At 41.5% G+C, this 15859-nt stretch overlaps 1 protein-coding gene across 4 annotated transcripts in view; it reads right to left on the reverse strand.

Annotated features, from left to right (window-relative positions):
• Positions 1-3015: 3015 nt before the first annotated feature.
• LARGE1 (LARGE xylosyl- and glucuronyltransferase 1) overlaps positions 3016-15859 on the reverse strand; it is a 375539-nt gene continuing 362695 nt past the window's right edge. For all 4 annotated transcript variants that reach the window (XM_043542469.1, XM_043542463.1, XM_043542466.1 and 1 more), the window contains one exon: positions 3016-14157. In XM_043542469.1, coding sequence (XP_043398404.1) covers positions 13960-14157 — 198 coding nt within the window. In that variant the 3' untranslated portion in view covers positions 3016-13959. The remainder of the gene's footprint in view (positions 14158-15859) is intronic.

Consider the following 15859-nt stretch of genomic DNA (forward strand, 5'->3'; position numbering starts at 1 on the left):
ACTTCCCTATCCTTATGTGTCTAATCTATTTGTTAGCTAATAGCTTGAATGCTGCTATGTATGTGCCATAGAGCATCTTTAAGGGGCCCAAGAGGAAGGGTTGTTGAGGGTGTGGAGGTGGCTGACCCCTGTTGATCAAATTAAGCCAAGGCTCCATGGTGCTTTAGAGCCATGCCCAAGGTGAAATTGAAAAACCCAGCTTGCAACATTTTAGTCACATACATTGCTAGATGCTGTAGAGACAAGTATCAGATAAGGAATGCACTTTATCCAGGTTTGTGCAACAAACTAACTCTTGAAAACAGAATATATTGGGAAAACAGCTCTCACAAATAGACGTCTTTACCAGGAAGGTAAATTGCTTGTTGCTAACTACCAGAAAATAGATGCATTCAGCTCTCACAAGGTATTAATCAGATAATGGAATCTGTTTGATTGTGTAGCTAGAAGTGTGATTAAGATGTTATGTAACTAGAATAAGAAAGTAGCTAACAGTGAACAAGTATAGTACATTATATTTAGAATTATGTTAAGGGGGGATGTGTTGTAATTTCAGTGCCAGGTAAAGAGACATTCCAGAGGGACAGGACAAGATAAAACTTTTATTAATCCTTAGCTAACATGCCCTCCGTACCAGGCTATAGTGGGTGCAGGATGTCTCTAAAGTTTTGCTGACTTTTGGAATGGTATGGTCAAACCAAGATAAGAAGCTGGTTACAATCTCCATCCTGTTTATTGCATAGTCTGTTCCAGCTTAGCAAAAAGTCTTTGAAAGCATGTGAAAGAAGATAGGTAAGAATGATATCTAAAGTAATGCAAAGAAATGGTGAAACCCTCATCTGTTGTAAACAACCTTAATATATAGAGAGGTGAGGTATAGCTTAGATTTTGAGGCAGCCTGACTGCTGCCTTCCAGATGAGTTGGTAACATAGGTACTCTTTTGTGGCTGTATTATGGTGTATTAATCTTTGACTAATAGCCTTTTATTAATAAAGTTGATTAACCCTAGCTATTTAATATCTTATTAAACTAACATTAAATTGAACCCGTAGCACCTCATTTCCATATGTAGAGCTGGGGGCAGGGCATGGCTTGTCTCCTTTGATGAAACAAACTCCTGGGCCACTGGCAACTGAGCTACCATCTGTCTTCATGATACTAAAGTGTTAAAGTTTAACAAAGTCACAGTCTTATTTCTGGGGAGAGCTGTTCTTTATTACTGATTTTATCAAAGGATGAATAGAAAGAGGTGTGGCTAATATGGAAATAGCATTAGTTACAGTATCTCAAGAGTCTGGTTGTTGAGAATCAGATGCTACTTGCAGAGTAAATGAAACTCATTTCTTGCCGTTGTTTAATCTTTCTTCTGAGAGTGGGCCAAATACATCCCTGGTGTAAGTCCACTGGAGTTAAGGGAGTACACCAGGAAATCTTACCCTTGACTTCAATGGGAGCAGAGTTAGGTCAACAGTGAGTGCTTCTGAAAATCCTACCTGTACATTCCTGGTCCTTATCTTCCTTTCTCTGAGATTAAATACACGGAAACATGAAACCGTCATTTACATTTGCAGTAATGAATACAATTATAGTTTTTACAATTTTACAGTATTTTTCTTCTCTCCTTTTGGACTCAAATTCTCCCCTGGAAGTCACAAGAAACTAAGAAAAAAGTTTGACACTGAAATAATTGTTTTTTAAAAAATCCAAACAAATTTCAGGAAGTCCTCCTCACTTACACGTGGTTTTGGTCATGTTCACATGACATTTAATCTTCAGTAAATAGACTGTTCTATAATCTACTTTTTCTGGCCTCATATTTTGAGAATATCCTTACTGAATGTACACCCCATTATCACATCCCAGAAGAGAGGCCATTTTTATAAGCTTCTTCCAGGCTTCCTCTGGCATTTGCGTGTTAGGTTCAGTAAAATGCACAGTGGTCAGCAGTATCTGACCCGTCCTCCCTCTCTCACCGTTACTCCTTTTGGGGGTTTGTAGTTCCCATGGTTCTGGAGCATGAAGGCTCTTGACCTCATGGATGACAGGGCAGAACTGGTTGTCCCATGGGCATAGTCACTACTCATCTTCTGCTGCAAGGATCCCAAGCTGGAAGTGAGATTGTAACAGTAACAGCTGGGAAATCTAACAACGAGGGAGGCGGGGTGTCAATTAAAGGAAACATTCGACCTGCTGATGCTTACACAGCCTCTTCTGTTGCCGGGAGAGACTTCAGATTAACATGGGAATTGCTCTTACACCTGGCAGATAACAAAATCTGCAACAGCAGTGTTGTGTTATTTACATAGCTGAAGTTGCGTAACTGAGATCGATCCCCCACGCCTGTGCTAGACCAGGCCTTAGTGTGGGTGTTGTCTTTGTACGCAAGGGAACAGCCATAAAAGAGAGAACAGGGAAGAGGGTCCACATTCTGCAAAGCACTTAAGCACGTGTTTTAACTTTAAGCAGGTGAGTAGTCTCACTGACCAGTGGCACTCCTCATGTGCGTAAGTGCTTTATTGAACTGGGGCCAGGATGAACAAACAATAATATGAATGGAAAAGAAAACACAAATGCAAAGAATAAAAAGGTAATCAAACCTCTTTCTCATGCCATCTAGAGAAACACTGCTGCTCTGTGACTCAAACCAACATGCAGGAAGTCAGACATTGGTGGAAAGGAATTGAGAGGATTATTTCACAATTTTATTGCACAACTGAAAATTAAACTTTTTTTGTTTTTGTTTTTTAATATTTACAAGCCATTTATTTTGCACGCACAATCTAAACAGCATTTTCCCCAATAAAATTATCACCTAGAAAACTTACACACAGACTGAAGCATACATGTAAACTAAGTGTTTTGTGTTAAATGCCAGTTGCCTCAATCTAACAGCCCTGGAGGGATGAGGCGCTTGGGAATGGGGATATAGAGGTCATCCCTCTCTAGGGAGCACTTCTGCTCAAGAGTTGCTTGTAAAACAAAATGGATGGATTTTCTTTTTCTGTCCTGAAATGTAGTATAAGGACCACCCCCACTCCCAGTGGGAGAGAAACTGAAGAGTTCACTATTCATTCACACAGGAGACCTTCCATTAGGGTAATGCACAGTCAGGGACAGGATTTTAAAATTCAAATCCTTCCGTGTGACATGTCTTGCAAAGCAATGACAAGCCTCCCTTCCTGCATCGCTCACCGTAAGGATTATGAAATCCCAGTCTTCCCCCTGAAGAATGTAAAAATACCTGTGTCATGGCAAAAAGGAGTCAGATTCAAATCAAGCCCTGCTTGGTGAGGGGAAATGTGGTTTCTCCTTTCATATGGATTCATTTCTTATGTCGTTAGAAGAGTGCCAACAGATATATTGCATATGCTGTTCCTGACCTCTGCAAAACCCTACAACAGTAGCATGATGCAATGACATTTGCATATCCTTACCCACATTGCCTTGTGTAATATTTTGCTTCAACTATCAACTATTAAGATCTTCATCCCTTTATTCTTGAAAGCAATGTGTTCTTGTCTGTTAGCATGCTGTGTCCATCACAGTGCCCTTGAATTCCAAAACACACAAGCTGCTGCTCCCATGGCCGGTCAACTCACTCATTCTTAGTCACTTAGGCTGACATTTTCAAAACTGTCCACACACTTTTGATGCCCAACTTGCAACACTTAGGACCTGATTTCTAGAGGAGCTGGGCGCCCTCGTCTCCAAATGGAGTCAAAAACAGCGGTGGTTGCTCAGCACCTCTGAGAACGAAGCTATAGGTAGCTCAAGTTGGAACACTGAAAAATGAAGGCACCGAAAACTTAGTAGACATATTAGAAAAATAGGGACAACGGTCCATTGCCTTTTTAATGCACTCAGCACCTGTTAGTCTCCTTCACGTTGTGAACTCTTCTGAGAACGTTAGCTAAATGGAAAAACTGAAGCTGCAGCAAGCTGCAGCAAGCTTGGAAGGAGAGTGACTATTTATGTACTCTGTTACCTGGTGTGCTGTCCATTTGGTTCATTTCTACATATGCTACCAGGGGATGGCTTTATGGAGGACAAATCAGCTGGCTGTGTGAAGGGAAAAAAATAAAATGGGCCTTTTCAAATCTTCCAATGCCATTGCTTTCCCCAAAGCTATGCATGGTCATCATTAGCGCCCTACCAAATTTACGGCCATAATGCATCACAGACCGTGAAATCTGGTCTTTTGTGTGCTTTTACCCTATAGAACTATACCGATTTCATGGGGAGACCAGAGTTCCTCAAACTGGGGGGTCCTGACACAAAAGGGAGTTGCAGGGGGGTTGTAAGGTTATTATTTTTGGGGGGGGGGATCATGGTATTGCCACCAATACTACTCCCCTACAATAACCTTGTGACAACCCCCCCCAACTCCTTTTTGGGTCAGGACCCTTCAATTACCACACCGTGAAATTTCAGATTTAAATAGCTGAAACCATGAAATTTACTATTTTAAAAATCCTGTGACCGTGAAATTGACCAAAATGAATCACAAATTTGGTGGGGTCCTAGTCATCATTAGCATCTCACACCCAATGGTTGGTAAGGTTGGATGCAGGATTGGTACAGGATTCTGAGCATCTTCAGGCATCTCCCCTTCCTCTGAGGCTATTAATATTGTGCTATATTCAAGGCTTGATCCCTCTATTCCTGACATTCAGAGGTTTTGTTTGCTTTAAAGTAGCTCTTTCCTCCCCCCCAGCCCCCCCAAGGAGTTAGCAAGGAAAAGGTGGATTCTCTGCACAATAAGCATAAACAGCCGACAGGCTGTGAGAAGATACTGTACTATCTTAAAAATATCTGACAAAGTAATGGGAAAGAGGGACACTATCGCCAGCGATAAATGTGGGGAAGGTGAAGCACAGGTAAAATGTGTGATGGACTGGATGCAAAAAGATCATGGGATCAAGCCTTTTAGAAATTTCACTTGGCCTTAAAGAAATTTCATGCAAACATAGGAACTGCACGAAGTGGGGGAAATGTTGAGTGCCCAATGTGCTTGTACGTATGTGTGCAATTGCTCATGGTGTTACTGCCCTTTGACTAAAAAACAGTAATTCCTGGGAATGATGTTTAGAGGCACAGGGGGTCAGGAGCCAGAAAAGTTGCAACAATAGGAATATGTTAAAAAAATAAAAATAAAACATCGGGATCCCATCCTTGTGGCTTCCAACCACTCAACTTCCTCTCAAGTTTGGACTTAACTAAAAACTGCCAAAATCACAGAATAAAGAGAAGGGTGTGCAGAAATGCAGAAGCCTAAAAGTGGAAGAGCACCCGTTTGCTTTTCAGAAAAGAAAGGGACCATGATGGTGTATCTTTAGTAAAGAACTTGCCATATGGAATATCATGAACCTATGTTCTTTCACACGTACAGTCAGAGAAACTACTGAGACAGGAACAGCCCCTGTGAAGTCTCAAAGGTCAAGACCAATACTCCAGGCAACAGGGAAGTCTAGCCCTTTTATTGAACTGTTTCTTGGAGGATCCCAGTGACCCACAATTCTAGTCTTCTGCTTCACACAATGTCCTGAAAACTTCCAAGTGTGATGGGAACTGAAGAGAGCTGTACAAACCTCTTGCAACAAAACTTCAAAAAGACTCTGAAGTCTGCTTGTTTCTTATACAAATGTGGAAATGAAACCAGCAAAGTTTTTTGTCTGAAATATTTTTGGGCCCAGATAACTGAGACTCAAACTGAACTGTTTTTGCTCGCTTTCGCTATAAGAACAAGTTTTTTAAAAAAGGCTGAGTTCTATGGATCCACAACAAATTTTCTGACAGTTGGTTGGTTATGTGTTAGGTCTACTGGCCTGGATGAATCCCCATGAACATGAACTTTCGCAAAATCCATATGCTACTCACGAATCTTAACAAAACCCATTGATTTTTTAGTTTGTCTTTGCTTTACTTTACTTTGAACAAACCCAAAACTTAAAAGCAAAGGATACAAACTCTGCCCAAACAGTTCAGTGTGAACCAATACCAGCAGGATGTGCAATTTTTAAGGCCAGAAGGGACCATTTTGGTCATCTACTCTAACCTCCTGGATAACACGGACCCTAGAAACACACTGTCATGCCTTACCATTGAATAGCTGTACCATTTGGATTTTTATGCCTTCCTGTAAGTGGTAAGCACTGGGCAGGGTCTATGTGTGTGTGGGGAAATTACATAAGTTATATGCCCTCAGTCTGAATCTGCACGGTGGTGAGTCCCAAAAATGCCTATGCATAATAGGTGTCTGTCACTCATTGGAGAACTCTTTATGAGCTGTAGTGAAGCACAGGAAAGTCTACCCAAAAAGTAGATTATACATAGAGATCACTTGGATCTTCTAGAAAAACCAAAACACCCTGATATGCTGCTGCCTACTCATGGCTTGTGTTTTGTTTAGTATGGATGAGTAGCCAGAGGAACAATCAGGATACACTGGTTTTCAATTTTTCTTCTTTAGATGTCAGTTGTTTTAGAGCACTGCAAGAGAGAACTGATGCAGCAATAAATCTGTCTCAAAATCAGCAAAAGAAGCTTGCAAGGACACTAGCTTTGCTTCAGCCATTAACTAACCAACCAACTGTTGACTTCAGGTGGGCAGAGTTTGGAAAGGATGAATGTCCTGATTGCTGACATTACCATAGTTGTTGTATTCCTCCGGTGTTTCTCCTTTGCTCACACACAGCAGTGCAATGCCTGTGGGATCAGCAGAACTAACAAAGATCATGAATCTTTGAGCCGAGGCTGGTTTAATCTCAAAGCTCGGCTTCGCAGACTCTGCAATAACGTAGATCATTTAGAATAGGGAGGCCATGTGGTCTAGTGGTTAATAAGTAAAGGGCACAGATCCCGGACAAACCTCAAAACTAATGTTCAGTTGTGACTTAGCGGTCTTCAGAGGTAAGTCAACAGGTGTTTTCACTCACTTATTCTTCCTGTATTTTGGCTCTTTTTAAAAAATGAGACAGGCCATTATTTACTGCATTTTAGAATTCACATGTTTAGGGTCCAATAGTGTAAGCCCTCCATGTGTGTAACTCCCACTGACTACAAAGGGCCCTACACATGAGAAGGACTTATAGAATGAAACCCCAAGCATTCTACACGCAAAGCTTAATGCATAGGGTTTAACTGATTTTCCCAAAGGGTTTCCAAGACCAAGTTTAAACCTACCCTTTGAAAAAGGGGGCCTGGCTCTGCTCAGAATCAAGGAGACTAAAATATTATTCAAAGATCAATACCAGTGAGGATAAAAAGAAATACCCAACAGCGGCCACATTCCCTGAGCACCGTCCATCTTGTGCACTGAATGAAGCAGGGGTCCTCTGAAAAAAATAGCATGTGATCTTAAAGATTGTATTATAAGGCATGCACACAAAGGGTCAGATTAAGGTTGCATGAGCAACTTTAATTTGGGCATCTCCTAACTTTTCAGTGCTTCACTTTACAGCATTCTTTTAATGTAGCTCTTTGTATGGAAAAATATATACATGCACTGTTTATAAGAGAATTATGTTGCTGTAATACCTAGGGAAATAGCCAGGGGTTTGGTTTGAACTCTTTGGTCTCACCTGTTTAGAGATCTCTGCAACTCTGAAGCATAACTAGCAGAGGGTAAAGACTGTGTGTCCAAGCAGAGTTTCAGCCTGAAGTCAAAACCATTTCTCTTCTTTGAATTTAAACCATGCCCTTAATGCTAGCAGATTATTAGACGCAAACATTGCCTTTTTGCACTGTACAGTCGTTTCTTGTCAGTATAGGAGGAGTCAAAAGGAGTAGGACATTATTCCCTTATTGAAACAGTAATTAATTGGGGAAAATAAATCAATCTAATCCTTACAGTGGATACTACAATGCGGCATGACAGAAAAGATATAACCTTGTAATTTGGGGTTTATAAAACTCTGCATACTTACATGACGAACAGGGTAAGAGTTCCACTACAGGAACTAGAAGTACTTTTGGATAAACGACCAACATATGTAGTCCATCACTTGAATAAATGTTTTGTCTTTTTTTCTAATTCGCAAATTATTTCTTAAACAGCCCACAGCAACTACACTCTGTAGGGCAAGTACACTCTGTGTCCAGGTAATTTTTAAGATGAAAATGTTGTGCCCAGTTAACTGGCACATACAGTAAGTTCCTTTTGACATTAATGAGCATTCTGTGTCTGCATTCTGATGTTGGGGGTCCCCTAAAATAGGGTATCATAGATCCATGACTATAAGCACTTTCCCAAGCAGTAATGGCTGAACAAGGCCAGTAGTTTCTTTCTACTCTGACTGCTTATAATGTTAATTTGAAAAAATCGTCAACAGGGTCCTGATTCAGTAAAGCATTTAAACATTTCTAGCCACACTCTAACTACACATTACAGGCTCCTAACATAAAGAAGTAGAATACTGACATGTCAAAGATGTTTCAGCATCTTCGATACCAGAGTTGAAATGTTGGTTAATTTGCTTTCATTGTGCATGGGTGACTGACTCAGTTGTTCCAGTCTGGTGGATTAGAGATGCAGAAACTTGATTTAAAAAAAAATACTTTGGGGGTTTTTAACTTGAGGAGCAGACACATACCAAAGACCACAGAATTTTTCCTCCTTTCCTGCACTCCAACAATCAAACAAAATGGAACCCACTTCACTTCATAGCTATTGATCCTCATCTCACTCCACCTGCTGAGTTCTTGTGTCCTGTTGATGGTCCATAGAAATCTGATGAATATCCCTTATATGTGGCAGAGTAGGAGGGAGTGTCTCTAAGACTAGTATCGATGCTGATTAAAAGGCAACAACTCAAGGAGTCCTGCACAGTCTTCCTCAGCTAAAAAACAGATGGTGGCCATTAGGCAGGCCACGGTGATAGGGGAATTGGCACAATCTGGAGATCACATGATCTTCCAGGTAGAAGTTTATCGTTATATTTGAATAAACAGTCATGTAAAAATAAGAACATTAAAAACATATTTTTATATTTAATTATAAAATTGACTGTTGTACCTAACAGACAACCACTTGTAATGTGTTTGTACAGGGCATTTATAAAACTGATGGCTCAGTTGTGTTAAGGCCTTATTTTCACCTGTGCAGAGAAATAGCAGCTGCATCCATGATGAAATTATTATGCTTCTCCCTCTAATACAGAACTCACTACACTGCAGTAAACTACACTGCAATTAATATTAAATGGTGGTGCCACTGTCACTGAAGGGATGTCTGTGATTTAAATATAAACCACAAGGGAAGCTGTGAGAACTTATTACATAAATAATCTGTGCTTTAAAAATGATGTGAACACATCCAGAGTCTTCACTTCTAACATGGTGGTGGAAATGCAGGTGCAGCTGCAAATTCCTTCACCCCAGTGAGTCCCAGATGATGATTTTAAGTCCCACTTGAAAAAAAAAAAGCACATATACTACGTGGAGCCAGACGGCTGGCACACAAAACTGGCAAGGTTTGGGGGGATTAGTTAAAGCAGGAGCTGAAGGAAATCTCACAGGTACCAAGGATGACTCAGGTCAGACAAAGACAGCTGCTAGGGTTGTTTATAATACAAAGATATATCTTTATCTAGTAAAGAATAGGATGGCAATTAGAGCCAAACTGGAGAAGGGACAGGCTGAGATTACAGAGGTACATTTCAGAAAAGTATCAGAGTGTGAGACGAAGAAATGTAAGAAAAATAAGTGCATGGGCAAAACCAGAAATGTCTATATAACAATGTGAGAAGCTTACAGAAAAAATAAGGGAGTTAGAATGCACGGCAGTGGGTGAGGACCTTGAGATAATAGGAATTGCTGAAACAGGGTGGAATGTCAGGAGCCAGTGGGATACAGCCATACCTGTGTATAAACTATCCAGGTTGTAGAGATGGGAGAGGCTCACTATGCTTACAGGATTCCACAGAATGTAATGAGTTAAAATTTCTGAGGGGAGAGTTCCACAGAGTAGAATGTGCAGGGACATAAACCCCAAATTAGAAGAATACAAATACACTAGTAGGGTTATATTTCTGTCCTCCTGACCAGGAAAAGGATATTAGGTACATAATGTATAGGGAGATTAGAGAGGCAACTAAGCCTAATAAAACAGTAATAATGGACAGCTTCAACTACCCACACATGAGCTGAGCAAATGTCATAAAACAAAAAGTTTCAAGAACCTATTTCTCAACACCTTGAATGACTGCTTCTTGGAACTGCTATTTCTAGAACACACGAGGAGAAGCTTGCACCCTAAATAACCCTTGCACTCTGCTGCACCCTAAATAACATACAGGAGCTGGTTCAAGAAGTAACTATAGTTGACCTAGTCAGTAGTAGTGACTATGGTATAATTCAGTTCAGCATCCTTTGGGGAGGAATCACATCAAAAACGAGTATGGTGACACTTGACTGTGAAAAGCAGGATTTAAAAAGAAGCAGGTCAAAAATGTCCGAAATCAAAATTAAAATCCTTAGACTCAGCATGGAGGATACTTATGCTCAGAGACTCACAGAAGGCATGGATACCCCTAAACAAATAAAAAAAGGAAGAGGACATGAAAATAAAAGTATGATTAAATGGTAAGTTTCAAGACAAATGGGAAATCAAAACTTGGTTGAAAGAACTATAAAACTTAAGATGGAAACCAGGAGGGCTCAAAGGGAATTTGAAGAGCAAATAGCCATAGGTATAAAAACAAATTTGCTCCATCTGCCAGAAGCAGAAAACCTGCAATAACTGTTGGGTCCTCTGGACGGTCACGGAGCAATTAACGACTATAATGACACTGTCACGAATTCAATACCTTCTTTGCATCAATCTTCCCCACAAAGGACATTGCAGAGATATCTATCCCAGAGGCTCACTCTTTCCAGGAAATAAAGATAAGGAAATGTCGTAGACTAAGGTGTCAAAAGAGAAGGGGCTGGGAAAAAAAATCTATACGTTAAAGAGCATTACGTTTCCAGGCTGAGACGGTATTCATCAGAGAGTTCAGAAGGACTCAACAAATGAAGCAACCAAGCTGCTAATATAAACATGCAATCTCTCATTAGAATCCGCTACTGTAGCAGAGGACTGGAGGGCAGCACGTACATTTTTTTAAAATGATGCCAGAGGGTAATCCTGGGAATTAAACAGCAGTCAGCCTTACTTCAGTACCAGGGAACTTGATTGAGAGTCTCATACAAAACAGAATTAGAACACGCCTTGATGAATATGACAATACAAATAAACCAGCACAGCTCCTATAAAGAAAACCTGTGACACTCTAATCTATTAGAAGAGTCTGAGCCGCTCATCTTACACCAGCCAACATATCTGAGCCTAAACCGGGGGTGTCAGAATTTGCTCCCAGTATGCGCCAGCAACAAATTACTACTTGCCCCACCCGCACCCCCCCACCAGAAGGGGGAGCAGGGACAGAATTGTGGCTAATGACGCTAATGGCATGGCACAACAAGGCACCTCCCCTTACTATGGGTTGTGTCCTTGTGGTACAATCTAACCCATAACTAGCACTGCAGGAGAATGGTGTTCCCCCGTCCCCAGGCTTCAGTGTGAAACAAAGAAGAAATTAACATCCAGCACTTAACTAGTGCCATAAAACAGCTTTAGTTATACAGCGGGACCGACTAGGAATTTCAAGAAGGTAAATCAGCACTTCACACCACTGGACTACTTAGGCCTTGTCTACGCTAGAAAATTAGGTTAGTTTAACTATGTTGGTTAGGTGCGTGAAATATTCACACTCCTGAGCAGCACTGTTAAGCTGACATAAGTCCCCGTATACACAACCTTAGGTCGACAGAAGAATTCTTCCATTGACCTAGCTGCCGCCTCTCAGGGAGGTGGATTACCTAGGTCAATGGAAGAACACCTCCCGTCAGCATAGGTAGTGTTTACACTGCAGCGTTTTAAGTGTAGACATACCCTTAGGAACAGATTCTGCCACCCTTACTCCTGGTGAAGAATCACTGGGACTATTTGTGAAGTATTGCACTACTCAGTTTGAGAAAGGATGGCAGATTAACAGTGAGGGAGGGAGGGGTTGTTTTATAAATATGCCTTTGCCAGGGCTTAACTCCTCACAAGTTTTTAGGTGAGCCATTAAGTACAGGAGAAAAGCAATTTGGAAAAGTAGGAAGCGATAGATTCTTACACGGTCCACACCCACAGGGGAAAATGTAACAACTACATCCAGACTCCCTCCTGGTCTTATTTCTTGTCTCAAAGAAGTTGCTTTTTTCTTTTGCTGTTCTTTTCTTAAATGTTTGTATGATTAACCAAAATTTGTATTGTAAACACCTGGCTTATTTGTGTTTTGAAGTTGCTGTAAATAAACCCCTCAAAAAGTAGCAGGTTAGAAAGAAAACCAAGATCTAGCATGGTGAGGTGGGGAGGAAGATTCAATGACTGGAAAATAGAATAAAATAATGAGCACAATGAAGTGTGGATCCATTATATAGTCTAGGCAGCAATGTCTGTAAGTACTGTTCTACATGGTCTGGAATAGAAAGAGGGACACACTTCTCACTTTAGTCAATTCTGCTTTCTCTAGTAACATTGCAAGCAAATACAAATAGCCCAGCTAAGGGCAGTGCATTAAACCTCATCTCCTCATCCCATGTAAACACAACATTAATACTGAAGAATAAAGGAAATGGTAAAAAGTCCAGTGTCTTGGTTTTAGTATGTGTTTTGCTTGTTAGGTTTCTTGTCCATCCTCCAAAATATCTCTGCGCATACTGAGGTTGTGAACTGGACCACCCCACATTCAAGCAAACACTCACACTCAGATTCCCAACACATTCTCTTCTCCCCCTCAAATGGGGAGTTCATGCCTCAGAGTTTTGCTCCTTTTATTATAAACTCCTTTAACGAAGTAGTTCTGAGAGCTTGTAGCAGGCAGCTTGATAGCACTGAGGCTACTGGGCTCTGTTGCCATGCTCATATTTCCCTGTTCAGCGACAAAGTCCACTTAAAGCCCAAGGCCCAATGCCTTCACAAGTGGGCGTGCACTGAAAGAGCCTACGGGTCAATATCCCCCAGTAGAAAATACATCCCAGGTAAAAATCCAATTCTTGCCTTTAAAATGGTAACCATGCTAAAACATGGCCATTTATTTCACTAGACACATGTGAATGAATTGCTCAGGTGAACACATGCCTTACACTGACAGGTTCCTTCACATTCTGGTAGAGGCACCAATCTTTTTTACTGGACCGCTAGAACTGGGGATGGACAAGCAGAATGAAGGCCAAAATTTCCTTTTAAAAGGGAAGGAGTGGATTTTATGGCTGGGGCAGGGAGGCTTCCAGATCATACAGAATTAACTTGAGGATCAATCACCAATTGATCCCGTGGATATGCCTCAGCCTATAGCACACCTTCTCTATAGTGGGATATGGTATATGCTTCCCCTTCATTTTCAAGGCTATTTCAAATCTTGCCCTGCATTAGAATAGTCATCCGTATCAAGAGGGGAAATGCGAAAGTTCACAGGTGAAAGTTCCCCTTTTAGAGCAGTGTGGGTTTAAAATTCACAGGACAGTGACCCGAAGATCTTCCTTTACAGATAAAAAGCATGTAGAATTATTAAATAGCAACATTAAATCCTATTTTCTGGATATCTGTCTTTGCTCAACTGTTTTGAGAACAGAAAACATATTCCCGTCCCACCCCCGCTCCGCACCGTTTGTGATATGATGGGTGCATGGCTGGCCCCTCTTATTCACACCTTGCGAATGCTAAAGCTGAAAGCCTGGCGGGCGGGGGTGGAAGGGAGGTGGCTAATGAGCACAGTCTGAAGACATATCGCTTCAAATCTCTACTGTTAGAACTGTTGGGTATGATATAAAAACAAAAAGTGTCTCAGTTCCAAGTTAAAAGACTGGGCCCCAAACGTTAAGTGGCTCCTCCCTTGAGTGTCTGTTTCCCGTAAACAGGCTCCGTCGTGCTAGCTGTTGTTCTCTGCCGTGAGATATTTGAGGGCTGCAAAACCATAGCGGCGTGACATATCCTGCTGGAACTCCTCCTTCAGGGTCTTCAGACAGACGCGGTATTGCTTGTTGGAGCGGAACTTGGTGATGTCGAAGCTGGGAGCATGCGGCATATGGATCATATAGGCATTGGGCAGCACTATGAATTCATACTCCTGGAAAAGGAAGACACCAGCAGTGAGAGGCAGTTCCAAGATCTCTCTCTTTCTCTCTCTCATATCTTTGCTAAGGCAAAGAAGTTGGCGCAGTGTAAATCTCAGGGCAAGAGCAAATCCATAAAGATTTGTTTAACCAACCTCCTTTTTCTTTTAAACGTTTTATTATGCATATGAAAGACATTAGACCGACCTTCCATTTCAAAAAATGTTTACACCCAGGTAAGCCAAAATATTAGGGGATCAGTGCTAGAGCGATGTCTACACCTCACTAGCCTTTGCCAGCAGAGGTATGTTGGTCAGAGGTCTGCAGAGGTGTGATTTGTGACTGAGAGAGCTGTGCTGGCAAAAGCCCCTGGCATAGATGCACTTGTACTGGCAAGACTTCGCTTTTGCCAGTCTAGCTTCTTTTGCGTGGAGGTGGGTGGGGTGGGGTGGGGTGGGGTGCGGTGGGGGGCCGCATTGGAATAAGCTAGACCAGCAAAAATGCAGTTTTGCTGATATAAGCTATGTCCACACTAACAGCACTTTACAGATACAGTAGATTGGTATAGCTATACCAGCAATGCCTTCCACGTGTACCCCTGTCTTGAAAAATCTGCCTTTACGGGAGAATCTGATACATGTCATAGGTCAAATGCAAAACATGGTTTAATAATTCATATGCTTAAGAGGGTTTTATTAAATGTTTTCAGACCTTATGAAGATTAACTTTGCGCTCAAAGAATTTCCTTTGCATGCAAAGTGTGAACTTTAACTACTCCTCTGCAGGTCTTTCAACCATTTCTGTGGTTGTTATGCCTCATTAACAGAACCTCTCCAGGAGTGGGTTCTACTCTCTACATAAACAATATGAGAAATGGGAGAAAGACACGGCCAGTGCAATTTTCCCAGGTACTTTTACACTTGAGCTGGGAGGTGTGATTCCCAGCTCCCACAGATGCACCTGCACTAGCTTGCTAAAATTAGCACTGTAGCCGGGGTAATGGTTCAGGCTGGCCACTGGTGTATGTTCTCAGGGGGCCCAGGTGGGTACGTACACAGGTGGCTAGCCCGAGTTACTGCCTGTATTACCCTGGCTATGCTGCTATTTTTAGCATGCTAGCTCAAGAGGCGCTAGAGTGGGTACATCTATGCCCATATTTAGCACAAATGTAGACGTATTCCTGGAGCACCTGTACTCTGCCTTCTCTGAGAAGTCATTTCTGGGAGGCTTCCACAGCTTCCCATGGGTTGTGATGAAAACTCAAGTCACTTGCAAATCTAGGAGCCTATGAAGAGGCAATGAATGTTCCTAGCAGGTTTACTACAACAAATCTATTCTCCCTGTAAATATGTCTCATAACAAAAGCCCGTAAATTGGAGGAGACTTGAAACTCCTGGGTTATATCTCTTCACTGCAGTCCCCAAATTTCATCATAGGAAGCTCTGAGCAGCGTTTCTAAGAAGTGCCGAAGTATTTTAGGAGAATAAGTCTTTGCTTGTACTTTGTAACCGGACCCCTATCACTTCACAGATTATGAGGTTAGAAGAGGCCACTGTGATCATCAAGTCTGACCTCCTGTATAACACAGACCACAGAAATTCCCTGAATTAATTCCTGTTTAAACTAGAGCATGTCTTTCTGGAAAACATCAATCTTGATTTAAAAGTTTCCAGTGATGGAGATTTCACCACAACCTTTTGTAAATTGTTCCAGTGG

The sequence above is a fragment of the Chelonia mydas genome, chromosome 1 (genome assembly GCF_015237465.2).
Source record: "Chelonia mydas isolate rCheMyd1 chromosome 1, rCheMyd1.pri.v2, whole genome shotgun sequence".
Lineage (NCBI taxonomy): Eukaryota > Metazoa > Chordata > Testudines > Cheloniidae > Chelonia > Chelonia mydas.